This window comes from Ambystoma mexicanum, chromosome 1p (assembly GCF_040938575.1).
Source record: "Ambystoma mexicanum isolate Mex_15411 chromosome 1p, UKY_AmexF1_1, whole genome shotgun sequence".
NCBI lineage: Eukaryota > Metazoa > Chordata > Amphibia > Caudata > Ambystomatidae > Ambystoma > Ambystoma mexicanum.
In genome coordinates this window covers 524,842,571-524,862,302 of record NC_090921.1, presented here as the reverse complement: position 1 = coordinate 524,862,302, position 19,732 = coordinate 524,842,571, and the positions used below count along the sequence as shown (strand labels likewise).

Genomic DNA, 19,732 nt, shown 5'->3' with positions numbered 1-19,732 from the left:
GGATGGGGAAGACTTGCATACATACTGGGTGTAGCAGGGGGGGTGAGGGCTGGCATACATACTGGGTGCAGCGGGGGTGGGGACGGCTGGCATACATACTGGGTGCATTGGGGGTGGGGAGTGCTGGCATACATACTGGGTGCAGCGGGGTGGGCGAGGAGGGCTGGCATACATACTGGGTGCAGCGGAGGGGGTATGGGCGAGGGCACTCACTGGTAAACGAACAGGGAAACAAACAGGACCTTCGAAGGCGGGCCTTGGGGAGGAGGGCCGGCCTCCACCTGCCGGCGTCGGATTGGACCTTAAGTTTAACACAAAGGCCAATCACACTGAAGCAGGAGCTGTGGTCGGTAGGGACAGCAGAAAGTAGCCACCATCTTGGAAGGTGGATTCTAACACATGGCTCCAATGAAGCTGAGCACTGCAAACACTCAGACAAAGCAAATAATGTGTAGCACACTCACCAGGCTGGGTGTAATGAGCCAGAAGGAGCGATAAGTGCGCACATTGATATTTAGAATTTTCATGAGTCTCGTGTGCATAAGACTCCTTGTGTAAGGGAGAGAGAGATATAGGATAACCCCTGCCACACACCTGCCTTTCTCATCTACTGATTACGTCAACCCAGCCGTTGAAGCGATAAGCAAAACAAACAATCTGCTGTAGAGGCTAAGATGTCTCTTTCTACTAGAGAAATAGCATAGGCAGCCAAGGCAGCTGATCACCAAGACCATCAGCAGTTGCAGATGCCTCCTTTATCCTCGCCTCAGGCTGGCACATTGACACAGTGCCCAATAATCAAGGTAAGCCCCGATGAGCTATGGCCACATGATGCGGAGCACCAGCTCCATAAAAGTTTGCAGCCCCTGTACCCTGCTGAGCTGCATTAAATGCGAGACACGGTGCCGGAGCTCCATTTAATAATGGCTGCCTCCATTTCAGATTCTTCCCGACCTCGAAACGGCTTGCACCCTGTATCTAAGGAGCAGGCTGCAGATTGGCCGCACTCGACCTTACATGCACCCATCCAGTGGAGCCAGCAGGCGAAGTGGGTCCCCTCTAAAGGCCCAACCTCAAGGCTGATACCTGTCTGGCCATGCGAGGCATGAAAGTAACATTATCATGGTATGTTGTAATCATCGCTCTGTATAACGCTTTCAATGTGCAATCCATCCTGGTTCACGCAGTGATTCCACCTCCCCCATCCTCCCACACTGTATGTTCCCTCTGAGCATTATTGCAACCCAGATTGCAGACAAGGCCTCCTCTGATCTAGTTTCTTCCCCTTTGGTAAAATGTGCATTACAGTACCCCTCAATGCCGTGCCTGAGAAGCCTAAGGCTGGCACGTCTTTCCATGCATCCATTCCAACCCCTGGCTGCCCAGACCTGCCGCTACAAACCTCACTCTCCACTGAAACGCAGGTGCTTACTCCGCTTGCTCTGGGTTTACCCATGATCCTCGCGCTCTGAGGGCCATGAGCTCCAAGCCCTCACCGGCACCACACATCATTCCAACTGCCACCAAAAGAAACAGAACCATCACTGCTCCAGCGGCATTGAGCAAGATTGATCATTCACTCATACGATGTAACGCTCACCTGGTATCCACAGGGACGCCACCCAATCTGGCTGGACTGCTTCCGGCCTGGACCCACTCCCTCCGGTTCTTGTTCTGCCAAGGACCTAGTCTTGGTTTTTGATATGGTGCGCTCTCCGTCCTGCTGTTCTGTGCAGGGGTGCATCGTGGATGGGCGCATCGCAACCGAGTTGCTTCACTGGTGCAGGCCGTGTGAGTCCAGACCTGCTGTGACTCAGTTCTTCAGGTAAATCTGTTGTTTTGACAGCTTTCTTAGGTGCGGAAGGAGTTCTGAAGATGCTGTGCTGGCTGGGACTGTGCTCGAGATGGTAAGTGAAAACGCAGAGCGCGACGGCGCTATGTGCTTTTCTTGCGGTGTGCTAACCTGTGTTGTCCCTCTCTTGCAGGCCGCCGCGATGTTCCAGGTGATAAGCTGCCGAGAGGATGCGGAGCGGTGAGTAGATGTTGTTTGAATCACCGTCGAGTAATTATGCGTGTTAATCAGCCTTGCCTTTTCTCTTGCAGGTTGTCGGAAGGCCGGAATCGGCATGAACCAACAGCAAGTTCAACTCAGGTAAGCGTGAGCCTTCCGAATGTTGTTTAAATGTGAAGAATAAACGCTTACTAATACTGCTTTTCTATTTTCCCAGGTTGCGGCTTCCAGGAGAGAGAGCGAGCGTTCGCCAAGATGCTGGATGTTCGGGACACTGGAGAGGATGACAGGAGCTTGGCTTGTTAACGGGTAAAGAGTAACTAATGGTGTTCTTCTTCTTCTTGCAGGTGTCAGCCCGGAATACTGAGGAAGATCCGACAAACCGTGGTGAATGTCACACTGCGAGAGCAGAACAATGCGAAGCGTGTTCTCCAGCTTGGGCGTGGCTTATATAGCCTGCAGGTATCCCAGGAGCCTTCAGGCCCGACCACACCCTAAATGCTAGACCGCATGGTTCAGTTCTGGAACTGAACCATGTGGGGGCATCCATGTTGTGACACTGCCATTAGGAGCTCCAGCTCTCCCTTCTGCCATATGAGCCTGGTGCCAAAGGCGCCAGGACTGACTCCAAAAGAGTCTTGGGGTACATGATTGGGCCCTTGGGGCTATGAAGGGACACTGAGGTGTGGCTCAGGGGCCCCGACTGTCAGGGCCAGGGGCAGTGGCCATGACATACAAGTACATTGCACCCAACCTACAGCTGCTTGCCCACTCACTTCAGCACTGTGAAATAATGCTCTCACATGAACATGCTCCTCCACAGAAGGTGTGCCACTTTCTTAGCTCACACTATACACCTCTCATGCCCACTACTAAGGCTTTCCCCAAATGCCTCATACAGGATGCTTCTAATACAATGGATTGCCTTGCTGATACCAGTCTTCCTCCCATTACCACTGCTGCTGCCTCTTATCTAGACAAACTTCCCTTACTCTCTTGCAGCCCACCCTCAGCACACAGCCACCCCTCAACTGACACCACCATGACTGCTGACAATTGCGACCCTATCCACCATCACCCACGCACCACGGCAGAATCGTACAAACCCATCTCCAAACCTGCGCCATCTCCACTAAAGGCAGCTCTAGTTAATGCTAGGTCTATCCCTGCCCATGCACCCGACCTTGTGGACCTCATCACTAACAACCTTGATATCTTAGCCATTTCTGAAACATGGCTTCAAGCTGCCGCAGGCCCATATTTGTGCATCGATATGCCACTGAAATATGCCATTCATCAGGAGGGCAAACTGGACTTCAGAGGCAGTGGCGTTGTCCTCATAGCTAGGGACTCACTACCCGTCAGAGGAATATGCAATACTCTGTACTCTGCGGATGAACTCTTGACAATGAAATTGAGCCTCTCCCACACTGCCACGATAACTCTACATGTGGTCTGTCGTGCTCCCGGCCCTCTCCTCTCATTTGAAGAGGACATCCTACACCTCTTAGCTAACATCAAACCCACCTCTAAAGCCATACTACTAGGTGACTTTTACCTGGGCCGCAATAACGAATCAGATCTTAATGCCTTATCCATAGCGAACTCCTTTAACATGCTAGGCTTTGCCCAACGGATCCTTAGTGCCACACATTCCAAAGGCCGAACCCTAGATAGGCTAGCTGACTTTAACAGCAACATCTCCATCATATTCAACCAGCCATGTGAAGAATAAGCGCTTACTAATACTGCTTTTCTATTTTCTCAGGTTGCGGCTTCCAGTAGAGAGAGAGAGCTTTCGCCGAGATGCTGTATGGTCAGAACACTGGAGCGGATGACAGGAGCTGGGCTCGTTAACAGGTACTGAACCGTTCACAATATCATCCTATTCACTAGCCCAGTTGTAGAGGAGCAGCCAAATGCCTCTACAGGAAGTCCCAACCCCCATGCTACCTGTATGCTGGAAACCAGAAGTTGCGACATGCACAACACCAGGGACTGTGACTGTTCCGAGAAGGGTCTTCAAGACAACGGGCCTAATTACAACAAGGGCGGCCGCGGTATGAACTGTGCCGGTAAGGGACTGGCACTGTTCATACTGGGCCGCCACATTCCGAGTTCTGCAGCGGGTCCCGCTCTGTACGCTTGGCCAGACCAGACGTGCAGAGCGGGACCTGCTAGCAGTACAGGATGCTAACAATGTGCCCGTTATCAACAGGCCTGTTGTTAGCAACCTCCCCATTCCCATTGAGCCCTATCGGGGCTCAAATGGGAATGGGGACGTACCGGGTCCGGGTCCCGTGAAAGGGAATTACCGGGCCCTCCAAGGTTGGAATGGCTTGGTAAGTCCCCTTTTGCGGCTCGGTAAATCCCCTTTTGCAGGGACCGGACGCGAGTTTGGGGGTAGCCAATGCCGCAAAAAACGGCATGGCTACCTCCAAACTCGTAATGCGGCCCACGGTATCCATTAAGAAACCCTATCTAATGTATCCTTGGAGAACTGACAATCTCCTGGGAGATCCCTGAAGGAATATAAAATGAGAGAAAGAGCTGGTGACATCACAAGAAATGAGTATGACGCACTGAGAAGACTGGTTGAAGAAGAGAATGCATAGACCTTATAGAATCTGATGACAAAGTAAAGAATCGAAAAGACTTTCAGATGCGGATTGAAGATTGCACGTGTGAAGAAGCACTGCAGAAAATACAATCCGTTTTATAACTGTACAAATGCAGAAACGCAAGTAGACTAAAGTAATCATAAGGCTGGCTATACGTAGTGAATAGACTGCAGGCGGTGCCGCCATTACATAGAATCTGGATATCCGATGTCACAATTTCAGTAAGCTCAAACCCATGGAGAAAGGAGGATTGATAGCTATGCATGTGTTGCAGCAGAGAAATAAGCTGAAGCTCGAAGACAGACCAAGAAAGACTGTTTGGCCTGGTGCCAAAGGCTGAAGCAGCCAAAACTGGTTACCAGTCCTTGAAGAACAGTGAATGTGAGACGCTGAGGCATCCCTTGTTAAGTTTCAAAGAAAGAACATGATGAGTGGCAAGTTTCTTTATTCAAGACAATAAAATGTTTGCTGTAAAATGAGCCGATTCATGGTCTCCTGTCACGTGAGCTAAGGATGAAAATAAGAGTGGATGTGCAGACCTGAGCTACGATAAGGATGTGCCTATACTTCCTTATATTCACAGAGAAGAGAAGCTACTACAATGCCGAGTTCAAAGGCAAATTGTATGGAAGAAGGCATGGGTGTTGAAAGATATGGGGCTAATTGGGTGGGGAGACACAGTCAAGTTCACCCACCAGCACCTGGGGTACGGGCTTTCGTGCTGCTAGTGAATCGAATGTTCCAGAAGGGTACACGCTTGCCAACCAATTGTAGAGGGCCACATAACGAAGAGCCTTAATTGTAGAAGATGACTTGCAATTAGGGTGGGCATAAGTTGTCCATCTGACTTTAGAGACCCAATCACAACCCGTCCCTATATAGAAAGTATACTTAGATGTTCCCCTTGAGCCAACCACAATCCCACGTAGGTTTTCTTAGTTTGCCTCGTAGTATGACGTCACGTATGATAAGTTTTTGCCATATAAGAATACTTTATTATGAAATGCTTTGAGACTATGCTGTGCGACGTCCGTTGATGTACATTGTAACTCCCTGTTTTAGACAATTGAACATAGCACAGTCGAGAGAGACATTTTGCCAACTTACTGAGTCGGTCTTGTTATTTCTCGTACGATGTGTTACCTCAATTAAAGGACTGTAAGGGTTCACAGCGTCCAATCCTCAACCCGTGGCTGCCCCACCACTACTGCCCACTGCCACATGGAATAACAGAAATATCACCAAAGACTGCATCCTGCCACTGCTGGATGTGCTACTCCACACGCAGAGTCCTGTCAACAACCTGGACATACTGGTAGACCAGTATAACCTAACACCTACGCAGGCTATCAATATGGTGGCTCCCCTCAGACAGCAGAAAGCTAAATCTTCGGCACACTGCAACTCCTGGTTTTCCCCTGAACTTAAAGCCTTCCACCTTATGAAATGCAAGGCGGAAACAAAGTGGAATAAAAACCCTTCTAAACCCAATGAATCATGCTTCATCCTAGCAGCCAAGGAATACAAAAAGGCCATTATCCCTGAAAAGAGCTCTACCCATGATACCAGAATTGCTAAGTCTTGCTCTAGCACCAGAGAGCTTTTCACTATACTGCGTGAGCTTGAAGCCCCTGTGCCCGCTCCCAACAACTGCACTCAGGGCAGCACATGGTGCGCCAAAATACAAAATGTTGTTCTGCACAAAATCGACACACTCCGAAAACAATCACAAAAAAAAACCTTGTTGGCCATCCCTAGTGCTGTGCCCCAGTCACCCTTACATAATTCACGCCCCTTTGACTTCGAACCAGTCTCGGAACCTGAGGGCATGCAGATCATCCAAGGGCTGAAACCCTTGCACTTCCAAGGAGACATTTGCCCTGCAACTGTCCTTAAGGACTGTGCCGTTGCACTCATTCCTTTTATGACCACCTTTATCAATGCCTTCTTCGCGTCATGTTTCGCACCCAATAGTCTTCGATCTGGGAAAAGGCCCTTGCATCCTAACACCCCTTTGTCATATTGGACGAAGATCCCTACGCCATTACACGCCTGTCCAATCCCAGAACAAGAGCAATCCATCTCTCCTGTACATTTCAGGAAAAAGAAGACTCCTCCATAATACAACTCCTATAAAACGGCACTCCCAGAATAAGACTCCTTTATCATTGCACGCCTGTATATTTGAGCCTGGCCATTCACACATGGGTTGCTCAAAGGTTATCCTCCCATGTAGGCAGAAAACATACATAGATGCTGCAAGAATGTGTTCAACGATCCCCTTCTTCCAGCCACACCTTCTCTGCCGTACAGGCAAGTGACCAACACACAGGTATGCTCTAACATGTTTGTACCTACAGCATAATGAGATAATGGGGGTCATTACGACACAGGCGTTAAGGGGTTAACGGCGCCGTAAAAGGTTGCAGCGCCGTTAACCCCTTAGCGCCTTACTACGAGGTCCCTTTGCGGGTCCCGACCTTAACGGAAGGTAGGGACCCGCAAAGGGACCTTGAAGGTAATTAGGGTACCGCAATTTGCGGTACTGTAATTGCCGCCTTCCCCATTCCCAATGAGCCCTATGGGGCAAAAATGGGGAAGGGCCAATGGTAAATGGGGAATTACCGCCCCGCCAACCTTGGAATGGGGTGGTAATTCCCCATTTACCATTGGCGGAATCGGTAAAATACTGGCGGCAACCATGGCGCAACTAGCGCCATGGTTACCGCCTGGGTCGTAATGACCCCCAATGAGTGATGGTAATCAATTAAAGGCATCCGGCTGTACCATTACACAGCTATGAGGAAAACACAGGGAAAGAGATCACCATGCATCATTAAGCCTCTCCTTTGTCCCTGTGCATCAACCAGTGAAAGAGAACCACACCGACCAGTACATTTTCTCTATGTTCTTTGAAAGTGATCATTAAAAGATATTGCAGCAGTACTATTATGCCTTCTGGAAATCTAATGAAGGTGATTGCCATATCCATTAATGAAACCTGATCAGTCTCCTTTGCATATTTCAATGAGAAGAATAGACGCAGTCACAAGATGCAATCTTGGAGCATTCAATTGACATGATTCATGGAGCAGAACCAGCAGTCTCTGCACACATTCTGAGTGTTCCTTGAAGGCAAAAAAGCAAGAGCTTCTTCTGTCTCAGCTTGTCTCTTTCATTGAATAAAGCTGGTGAGTAATGGAAGAGATTGCCTGTACATGACACCTTCTGAACATTCAGATAGGCTCTTCAATGAAAGAGATTTACCCGTACCGTTATATCTTTTTCAAGTTCAACGACAGAGATCTATGTAACATCCCATTGGCCTCTGGCTATCTGCAAATTCCTTGAAGATGATGAGGGTCAGACGTCCTTCATTCTCAGGACACCCTCTGAGTATTCCTTCGGGGTGAATGATACAAAATTATTTTTAAAAAGTCAATTAGTACAATTTTGCATCCTGCAGGCCTTTCAGCTCCTTCACCAGTTTCTCCTTCAGTTTTTTGAATGACGGTCGTTTCCCCGGATCCACATCCCAGCAACTCCCCATCAGTGTGTAAACAGCTGGAGGGCACTCCTCAGGGGCAGCCATGCGGTATCCCTTCTCCACTCCTTCCGAAACCTCCTTGAGAGACTGCGAGGAGAATGAGAAGGCTGATTAGAAGTTCACCTTTGCCATCACTCTGAAATCATCTAACCAGTAGGACATGAAGAGTGGTAATTGCAGTTAGATATTGAGTAGGGTGCTACAAAGTCTGTCAGCTCAAAGGAAAGTGCTAAATCGCAATGTCGATGTGCATGGAAGCAAAGGCTTAAGGGGTGAAGCTAGTGGCGGGGGTAGTTTTAAGAACCTAGACTGAATAGCAAAATTAATAGTCTTTATTAAACTCTTATCACCCTTTTCTCAGCTATCCAGAATCACGCTTCTGTAGGACAGAAAACCTGAATCACATCTCACAAATGGCCACCTTATTATATGACAACAGTCAAGGTACTACTATACTTAACTGCCCCAAATAGTCATTACATATGTCTACCCCGTGCCCCATCATAAACTCTAAGTAAACCACTGACTAAATGAAATGGAAGTACATATGTAAAAACCCTACTGTACTATTAGAAAAGTATTGCTCTTCGATTCCTAGATAATCCTAATATGGGACTAAGAGGTTGACCTGAGAAAGCAGCCCACTCAAACAAAGTCGAACACAGCAAAAGGCCTGCCTTGCAAAGTCTACTTTAGAATTTCCTGCCCAGCAAATTATAATCTAAAAACATTGCACACGCAGTCAAACTTCTCAGTTAGTATTGCCTTGGCCAGTGTAGCCTGTCCTGACTGATCCATAGGGAGGATGATCAGAAGTCATGAGAGAGAAGATGAATTCTGTGATGGGTTAAGTTCCCTGCGTCTTGTAGCCAGACGCAGAGTGCACTCAAATATGCCCATACTTCTGTATGCCACTTCTCTATCGGTTTATAGTGAAAAGACTGAAAAAAAATATCGAAAAAAAGGTCGAACCAAAAAATCTCGAAAAAAAAATCACATTTTTTTCAATTCGTTTTTTTTCGAAATGGGGGGGTTCCACCCCCAACCCCCCTTTTTTCATTTTTTTTATTTTACCCCTTTTTCTTTACTTACCTGACCCCAAAAATACATATAAATAAATAAATAAAAAATTCGATTTTTTTTTTTCGAGATTTGTTTTCGATATTTTTATCATTCGATATTTTTTTTTCGGCCTTTTGACTGACCACCTTTTCTATCCACACCCTAGTCATAAAAAATGAATACACCTATTCTCTATAAATTATTTTAATTTATGACATGATAACATTTATGCTGGCATCTAATCTTTGAAAATCATGAGTTAGAATAAGGAGTGTTATATCTGTTCCAACATCCCTGAAGAAACAGCAAGAGAAGCATGTTATTGTAGAAGATCTTATGGGGCACCTCCCCATATCATCAGCAGAAATGTTTAACCAACAATAATGGGGGGTGGATATGTGCCACTCTAAACCCTGACCACTCACTCCTGTACATAGACATTCAAATCCTGCATTTTCATTGATTGTTCAGTAATGCTCGGATGAAACTTAAAAAGAACGTGGTGCCAAAGGGTTTCGATTAAACAATATCCCAAATTGCCACTCTGTGCTCTCTCGTGCATCTGTAACACTAGTGTCCCGGACCCCAATAATTACATACACAAAAATATTTATTGTCACATTTTAAAATGTTATCTTCATTATTAAAATCACAGTGGCAATGCATCCAGGCGCCATATGATTTGTGACTCAAACAGATTCAATTTTCAACATTGGTAAGAATCTTTTCATTGTACTTAGGAACTAGTTACTGCCACAGACTCAAGAATGCCGGAGCGTTCAGGTGGTGGTAATCTGGGGTATTGTGTACTTCCATAGTTACAAAGAAACAGGACACGTTACGAGAACAGCATTAGTCCACTTGGCTGTGCATCTTCAAAATGTCAAACCTGGATGACACAACTACATTAAAGAAGGCTCTGAAAGAGAGTTCCATTGGGGCTTAGAGAGAACTAGGGACTATCCACTCTACAGCATTGCCCATGGAAGACTATGCCAGAGTCAAAGAAAGAGAGCTTATTGTAATTACTCATCATAGACGGCAGCAGAACAACCACAGTCGAAAACTGTCCTAGCAATGAAACTAGAGACAGACAGAGACACGCAATTGTAAGACATGGTACCTGGACCTTACAGAGCACCATTTGACATAGATTATGCAGCAATATGTAGAAAGTAGCTCACCATTTTAGGATATGGTGCTCGGCCATATGAAAACACCTCCCAGAGCAGGATCCCATAACTCCAGACATCGGACTTGGTAGAGAACTTCTGCAACAATCAGAAACGCAAGAGGAGTTTTTAATGATCCACCGAAGCTGATGGCCCACTAGTGTATGTCAAGCACCGTCCCTTAGGTACCCACTGCTTCACAACTACTGTGTGTCATCAGCTGCTCCTAAGTGACATCCTGTCACCCCAGGCATTCCAACCGTAGCATGCCATCTGTGGCATCATAACCGCGTGACGCACCACAGGATGCCCCTGACAGACTGCCAGGAACACTCACCTTTTATTCTACACAGGTAGCAGACCTTCCAACTAGATGTTCCACCACCGCTCAGTCTTTTAATTGATTCTAAATGTATACAATGGATTATGCAGGATAACTCTGAACGTGGTCTCCTATTCCCGGCTCATTTGAGGAATTTCAGGGAGGGACTGATGCCCTCACTAGGGCAGGGAAAGGACTGAGTCTCCCTGTCACAGGTGGACTTACATTCTGTGGAATTGGCTTTGCAAAAATCCTAGACCTTTGGAATACTGTGCTGGTATATGAGAAAGGAACTTCAATGTAAAGCATGCCGACATCTCAGTGTATAGAAGTAGGCCTGCAGGAAGGCCATCCCCAAATATAAGGAATTAGGTATATCATGCAGACAGTAGTAAGTCTTTATTTCTCTGAAACAAATACTTTTTGGCATAGAAACACTACCCACAAAGCCCTACAACCATAAGTGGTTGGCCTGCAAATTCTGATGGACTGACACTGTTTTCAAAGCAGATATTTAGACTACCTCTGTACTGGGCAGAACTATAGGCAATTGTAGAGTTCGGGTGAATCGTCCAACTGTTTGTTGAATGTGATATGAGTGTGGGAGATGAGTGCCACTTGATGTTGTCATTTCTCCCTATAGAAGATTTCCAATATAAATGTGATGTATTAATTGCATGTCTCTATTTTACTTTGTTTGACTGTAAAATTTGAGCACAGAAATATATTTTTATGCAGCTAAAAAAGGCTTCCACTGAGGATCAGAAAATAATTATGAATTCCATGTTGTACTTAATGATTTGTTTAGGGACCGATAGGGAGCCTGCAGAAAAATTAGCATTAGGATCTTCTCTCATGCACCCTAAAGAATGTCCTTGTTTGCTAAATACACACGCCGATTCCTTAAGCGTTAATATAATTAGGGCACATGACCTATCTTTTTGAGCCTAATGATCAAAGTTAGGCACCGGTAACATCATAGCCAAAGTGCCACCGGTAGTATTATAATCACAATATGAAACATGCCACATCATACCCAAAGTATGATACCAAATGCACCACAACTACATTCTGCCACCTGATACATCACATATGCCACCTGCCAGATAATGACAAGCCTGCTACTCACTGCATTCCAATCCCTTTCTGCCCCTTGATGCATGCTAACCCATCTGCTGTATCATGACAGTGTTCCACCTGCAGCAGAGCGTCAACAGTTGCCTAGCTGCAGCATCCGACCCATAGCATGCTACATGCAGCGTCATAACCACAGCATGCTACCGAAAGCACTGTAACCATATACTGCGGTTGCTTCATCACAATCTCTGTCTGCTGCCTGCTGCATCATAACAGTGCTCTCAACAGCTGCATTACAGCCACATTCTCCTACATCTGCCTTCCAACCCATCTGCCACCTGCCATGCCTTGCACAAGTCTGTCACCTGCTGTATCCTAATGACAGTCTGCCACATGCACCTTCCAAACTAGAGTGAGAGTGTACAACCTGTAGCATCCCCTGCACAGTTTGCTACCCGCAGCAGCTGGGGTGCTGGGTTCTACGTGCAGCATCATAACCACATTATAATCGGAGTATGCTACTGGATGCATCCTAACCACATTCTGACACCTGCTGCTCTGCAATTCCTGTCTGCTACCTGCTGCACTATAACAATGCTCATAAACCATTCTTTCACCTTCTACATTCCAACCCACCTGCCACCTGCTGTGTCTTAAAAACACTCTGCCACCTGCTATACCTAACAACAGTCTACCACCTGCAGTGTGCAACCTGTTGAATCTCATTCACAGTTTGTCAACAGCAGCAACCCAGGTGCTGTCTTCTACTGGCAGCATCATAACCACAGTCCGCCACAGCAGCATTATAACCACAGAATGCTAGATCATGCATCACAATCAAACTATGATGCTTAAAGCACCAAACCTACATTCTGCTACCTGCTGCATTGTGATGGTTGTCTTCTACCTACTGCATTATACCAATGTTTTCTAAAAGCATGTGGCTGCCTTGTGCTTGCTTCAAAGCTGTGCGTATAATATCTATATAGTTTTAGACAAATCCATTTCATTGTCCATATTCTTTTTTCATCAATTGAATTTATTTTGTTTTCATTTTGTAGAAAGGCGTTTTATTCAGTTATGATCAATGATCATGTTACTGTCTTGGGATATGTTACAGCCAACATGTGATTTACTGTTTTACTACAGCTTCTTCGGGGGAATCAATTAGGTATTAATTATGTGTTTCCTTTATCCAATTCTTCTATTGAAAGAATATTCTAAAAAAAAGTGTTTTAAAAACTGATTTTAGATTTTGTTGTGATGTATATCCTACATTTGATCTGCTTACTTTTATGAGAAATCTGCTTGCCTGTTTGTTTACTATGGATTGCTGTTCTAACATTCTCTCCGAGTTTCTTCCTTATATTCGTTAAGTGTAATGTTCTCTGCGAATATCAGACTATAATACATCTATGTTGATTATAGGTTTCTATTCTTAACTGCTCAAACTATCCATACATTAGTCCTTTCAATGTCTGGTCTACAGATTTTCTTAAATTTCAACTTTCTTTCATACATGTGTTTTGTGTGTTTCTTATTAAATTGAGTTTACCTTTTAAAAATCATTGGCAGCTTTTTCTCAACTGGCCACATACTATTTGTGTGGTATAGCCAAATGCCATGTTTGATATACATATCCATTTATAGTGGAGCTTCATTGTTAAACACTATGTCTGCCATTATCAAGCCGGTGACACCAGACCTGCTTGGTATCAGGTCTCCCTCCTGCGGAAAGTCAAGCCCTTCCACCCTCCGGACAGCTTTAGAGCCACTGCTCAAGCACTGGTCCTATCCCACCTGGATTGGGGCAACACACACCTCGAAGGCCTCCTGTCATCCTCCCTTGTGCCCCTGAGAAGTGCCCTACACGCAGCCACACGCCTCATCAAGAGTCTACGCAGATAGGACCAGATCACCCCAGCCCTCATCGACCTTCGCTAGCTCCCACTGAACGTACGAATCACCTTCAAGTTTTGCTGCATCATCTATAAGGCAGTCACCCTCAAGTCACCCAGCTATCTTGCGGAGAAACTCAGCATCCCCGGCGGACAGCGCACCACCAGAAGCCAGGACACATGCAGACCTTTGGTACTGGTATTGGTAATGTTTATTTGTTAAGCACCTATACACTAGGCAAGTGTTTCAAAACGACTTGAAATCCGCCACTGCAAAAAGCAAAGGACCAGAAAACAAGCCTTCTCTGTCTATGCCCCAAGACTATGGAATCTCCTCCCGTCAGCATCAGACTCACGGCCATGCTCATACAATTCAGAAAAGAACTCAAGACCCACCTCTTCCAGGAGTCTCTCCTGCTCAACACCTAAGCCAATACGTCGACCCTCGTGCCACCTGACTCACTATATGCCGCGTGCCCCTATCCTCCCCACCACCCATAGAGCTGTCCCACCCCGGCTGTATTTCTGTTCTGTTGTTACCTCTGTAAAGCACGTCGATATGTATCTGTATAGTTGTATACTTCTGTAAAGTGTTCTGTTGCTTTTTGAAGCTAGTCATTAAATACCATAATAATAATAACCAGACGTTGACATGGTGACACTGGCATCCCTGCTGATGTGTTAGCGCGGGTGCCGTTTTGTTGCCTGTTTTTCCATGATTTTTAGGTGTTTGGTCTATATTTATTTTGTCAATGGAAATAATATTTTTAAAAAGATTTTTGAGATCTATTATATTAATTGAAAAGTTCAATGCTTAAGTAACAGCTATGATTTGTTAATGAGTGACCATTATGTAAAATATATATGAAGACCATATACTGCTAAGTATCCTGACTATAGTTCTGAAAAAAACAATAAAGCATGGTACAATAGCTTCATGACAACATCAAAAAAAACAAATAAACTAAAATGTAAAATTAGATACCATGCTGGCACTTCTAGTCTCCAATATAGTTATGATTTTTGTGAAATGTTCTATACAGTTTTTTAGATTGATTCGATTTTGCAGTACATATACACAATGGGCCTCATTACACGGTAGGCGGTGAACCATGGCGCAATTAGCGCCATGGTTCATGCCGGTAAAATACCGGCACTGCCTTAGTGGAAAGGGGAATTACCGCCCCATTCCAAGGTTGGAGGGGCGGTAATTCCCCCTTCCACCATTGCCCTTCCCCATTCCCATTTTTGCCCCATAGGGCATGATGGGAATGGGGAAGGTGCTAATTACGGCACCGCAAATTGCGGTACCGTAATTAGCTCCCTTGGTCCCTTTGCGGGTTGGTTTTTAACGCCTGCAAAAAGCAGGCGTTAAAATCCCCAACCCGCAAAGGGACCTCGTAGTAAGGCGGTAAGGATTTACCGGTACCGGTAAAATACTGTTACCGGTAAACCCTTACCGCCTACTGTGTAATGAGGCCCAATGATTCAAGAAATACATAAAGTTCATGATCCAGTTTGAGCTCAGAATGGCAACACTCCATTGTGTAGATCCATTTTGCTTCTTTTCTGCTAAATATGTTTTCTCTGTTTCCTCATGTAGGTTGTACCTTTGATTGTTTTAGGTCCATGCATTATAGGTCCTATAAATTGTCACTTTGGTGGATTCCTAGCCAGTATATCACTCGAGGATATGTTGGGTCTTTATTTTGTATGGCTCTTATGTGTTCCTGGGTGCAGTTTCAATTTCTTACTGTGCTTCCTACATGTTTTGGAACATACAAATTCTATCATATATACTAAATAAATAGTATTACAACTAACATGAGATTTTATCTGATATTTTGATTTGCCATATATTTGTACTTATTTTGTTTTGTCGACCACAAAGCCACATATGTTGCATGAACCACATTTAAAATGTCCTATTATTCTTACAGGCAACCATTTTAATCGTATACTGCTTTCTTTATCAATTAGTTCATCTGGTTTAAGCCAGCTGGGGCCTGTCCTACTTCTATTGGTTCGCGCATCCCAGTAACAAGTACTTGGTTTGTTTCTTGCATACTTTTTAAAGTCTTTACCTGATTCTAAGACATTCCAATGTTATTGAAGTATATTTAATAGTATTTCATCTTGTGAGGTACTGTTTGAAGATGGAATATGAAATTAATTCATTTAAAACATAAAAATCATATACACAACTTTAAAGGAAGCGCAAGGCAGGCAAATATATTTTCATGACCATGTATTCAAGCTAAGCAGAATAGCTATCATTTGACGCAAGCAGCCTACCTTCCAATGAATATCATTCATCTGGTCTTCAGTGCAAACAAGGCTTTTATATTCTTCTGCAAATATTTCAATGGGCCTCATTATAGGTTTGCTGGTGCAGGAAAATTGCAGGTAAAATTGCCAGTAATTCCAGCACCAGCACTTTTCCCACACCAGCAAAACACCGTTTTGCTGCTGGGGGTCAGTGATATACCTCCAGCCCAGGGCTGGGGGTAATACAGGCCCCTGCTGGAAAATAAATGGCGGAATTCCGGGATATCAGACGGCAGAAATGGTAGGGCAGTTTGCCAGTTTCCATCTGGAATTACCACAGGATACCGGCAAACCTATAATGAGAGCCAATATCTGGATTATGGCAATGTTCTCCCATGCGGCATTCCAACCACATTCTTCCACCTGCTGTATTCCCACCCATGTGCATGCTGCTGTATCCAACCACATTCTTCCACCTGCTGTATTCCCACCCATCTGCATGCTGCTGTATCCAACCACATTCTTCCACCTGCTGTATTCCCACTTCTGCATTCCAACCCATCTTCCAGGTGGCAGGTGCTTTATCCTAATAATAGTGTGCCATCTGCAGCACCCCATGAAAAGTATCCCACCCGTAACAGCCCAACTAGAGAGTGTGCAACCAGTAGCATCTCATTGTCAGTCTGCCACCTGCAGCATGCCAGCCACAGTCTGACATCGGAGACATCCCAACCATAGTCTGCTGCCACCTGCAAGAGCACAAGCACAGTGCAATGTGCATCATACATCAACCCATTCGCAATCTAAATATCTCTTCCTAACTGCCCATAAACATGGCACCTCTTCCTTATTGCTCCTTACGTTATGTTTCAGGGCCTCAGGCGCTGTCCACTTGATGGGCAGCACCGCTGAATCCTGCTGCTTCGGGTCCACCTTGGCCATTCCAAAATCACTAACTTTCGCAATATTGTCCGCTGAGATGAGTATGTTGCGTGCTGCCAGATCCCTGTGGACCAGCTTCTTGGACTCTAGATAGTCCATTCCTTCTGCGATGTTTCTTCAGGCAAAGACACAAACCAAGGGAGAGGCCGAACCAGAGGCAAACGCGGGGAAGACAATGAAAGGAGACGTATCACTGACCAGGCAAGTACACAACAGAGTAAGATACATAACAGCAAAGTGGCAGACACTAGAGAGAGACAGCAACAGAGAGAAGCAAACATGATTTGCAATGAGCCCTTGGAATGACCTATGTTATGTTATGTTATGTTAAATGTATTATTATAGCGCACCGTCACCAACAGAATTGGTCCCCAGGCACTCTGGCGGATCTGTAAACAAGAAGGAGGGAGGGTGGCTTAGTTGGGTAGAGAGGGAGTAGGAGAGTGGGAGAAGTGGTGTGGTGTTGGCGGCTTCAATTCGGTATACACCGTGCGCTGAGCTTTGGTACAAGTATCGGACCGGGTGAGACCTCGTGTGCTGTTGGGGCTGTTGTGTTGTTTGTATCTTGTTGGTGCTGTGGAAGGACCTATAAGGGCAGGAGGGGCAGTAGGCAATAAGTAGCATTCTGGGCAGTTTAACAGATAGAGAGTTAGTTTGATAAGAGTGCAGCGCAAGGAAGATGATGTTGTGATATTAGGTAGGGATTCGCATATTGGGGTGGGAGCGCATTGCTTTTCCTACACAAAGCACAACAAAGTCACTTTCAGAGTAACTAATACCAGCAGTCATTTATACCATTATCGTGACAGTATACTATGGCATGTGCACATTTCATCCCGGCCTAGATAGCCTGAAATCCTTCTGCATAGGACCCTCAAGTTTTATCGTCCCTGGTATCTTAAGCGCTCAGTAGGTACATTCAGAAATGCTTGAGTTCCTCCACCTTGCACCTCTTAGGAAAAACAGGGCAACCCTTTGCATAACACTAGCCACAAAGAGGCAAAGAGAATCAGCCAGTTAATGCGCTTTCGCTATACTCTCATAGTGCATAAGCAATCCTCCCGCACTTGCAGCATAAGCGAGCATCACATATTGGATACATTACATTGGAACATCTCATTATTAGCACAGCGGCAAAGGAAACCCGTCCTGAGTTCTCCATACTGGGAATTACCAGCTCTTTTTTTGAGGCATTCAGTTGCAGTAAAGGTTCTCTCTTACATTAGTTCCCTGGAGAAGCGATTAGCATTTTCAAGCAAGATTTCCCTCTGATTACAGGATTACGAGAACTCTCTAAAGCAGTATGTAATTTATTAACTAGAGAATCTTAAGTAATCGACTTCTCACAAAGAACATGTGTAATGGTCTACATTCAGTTATGGGGGTTTCACCTGAGGATCTCGCTCATACAACACCAATACACACCTGACTTCCCTCACTGGAATTTGGATTTTAGAAGCTCCTGCACGACTGCAGCCAGTATCATCTTGGGCACTGTTTTCCACAAATGACAGGAATCCCAGATGGTACAGGGCCTTCCAAGTAGAATTCATGGGCCCAGAAGACTTTGCTTCTTGTTCTGTCCTCGTTAAACCAGTGCCATATTGCAGTGTATGGAGGACAGATGAGAAACCATATGGCAGCATCCAATTCTTTTAGAGTTTCACAGTTAAAATGGACTTCAGGTGAACAGGCAAAGGTTCCATGCCATCATGCTACCTGCCATACAGACACCCATCTTTTATCGCTCAAGACAAGACTTGCACGATCCAACGCATCACTTCCGATTAGTAGAGCATCATTTCATATGGGGAGAACACTGAACACACTATGAATGACTTTGCAAACGCAGAACTAAGCAGTAGAAGAAGAAGACACTCTTTCCAGGCGAATTGATGAATACTCACAGCGCAAACTCCAACAGCTGCCTGGTCTCAATCACAGAACGTCCGCGAGTCCGCAGGAAATTCACCAGGTCCCCCTGTGACCACAGACAAATGAAAGGGCGCTTAAGAGCCACACAGGGGCGTGGAAAAGCATCAGGTAGGGGGTAGGTGGAGGTGACTTCCGAGGCATGTGTGCGAGAGCTCCTTCCATGTGTGGAAAGTTCATGTTAAGAGTAATGATTATATGTGTAAGATGAAGGTAATTACACTATTCTTACACTCATCATATGGGCCACATCAGGGAGATTTCGAGTACTGTTTCAAATTCAGGGAGATTTGGAGGTGATTTGTATCCCTTTTAGGGACATCTGGGATTAATAGTAAGATCTGCAACACTTCTAATTGATCAGGTGGACACATTCAAGATATGGACATTGGACATGTTAGTATTGTTTTACTTAATTCTGCTCTCACACGCATGTCGCTCATGATCCTCTACAGTCGACCACAACCAACTTGTCCATGCTCCCTCCCACACCTTCAAAATTGGCAAACTGCAAAATTCTCTCGTTCTCTCTCGCCCCACCCCTCTATTCGTCTCTCTTGCCCATTTCTGTTAGCATCTCTATTTTGTAAGGAAACATCTTATGCCCGAGGTGCCCAGTTCCACTAAAATTTCTCTTACACTTTTGTAAATGTACCTATACCAAAGCCTTTCTCCCCTCCTACCATCGATCTCCGCCCACTGGTCTCACCTTGCTCATAAACTCCATCACTATGTACAATCCGTCCTGCAAGATAACGCCCAGTAGTCGCACAAGGTTTTTGTGCTGCATTGTCCTGCAGGGGAAGAACCAAGGTAAGATAAGAACATTATTCCAATAGAAGACTGTGTTCCTTCTGCACAGGAGGATAGCACTGTGGTG

The 19,732-nt window shown here is 45.4% G+C and overlaps 1 protein-coding gene across 1 annotated transcript in view; it reads right to left on the bottom strand.

Annotated features, from left to right (window-relative positions):
• Positions 1 to 7,380: 7,380 nt before the first annotated feature.
• MATK (megakaryocyte-associated tyrosine kinase) overlaps positions 7,381 to 19,732 on the bottom strand; it is a 383,377-nt gene continuing 371,025 nt past the window's right edge. Inside the window, exons 9-13 of the mRNA XM_069649416.1 lie at positions 19,562 to 19,646; positions 18,828 to 18,901; positions 16,840 to 17,035; positions 10,426 to 10,512; positions 7,381 to 8,266 (exon numbers count right to left, since the gene is read on the bottom strand). Coding sequence (XP_069505517.1) covers positions 8,075 to 8,266; positions 10,426 to 10,512; positions 16,840 to 17,035; positions 18,828 to 18,901; positions 19,562 to 19,646 — 634 coding nt within the window. The 3' untranslated portion in view covers positions 7,381 to 8,074. The remainder of the gene's footprint in view (positions 8,267 to 10,425; positions 10,513 to 16,839; positions 17,036 to 18,827; positions 18,902 to 19,561; positions 19,647 to 19,732) is intronic.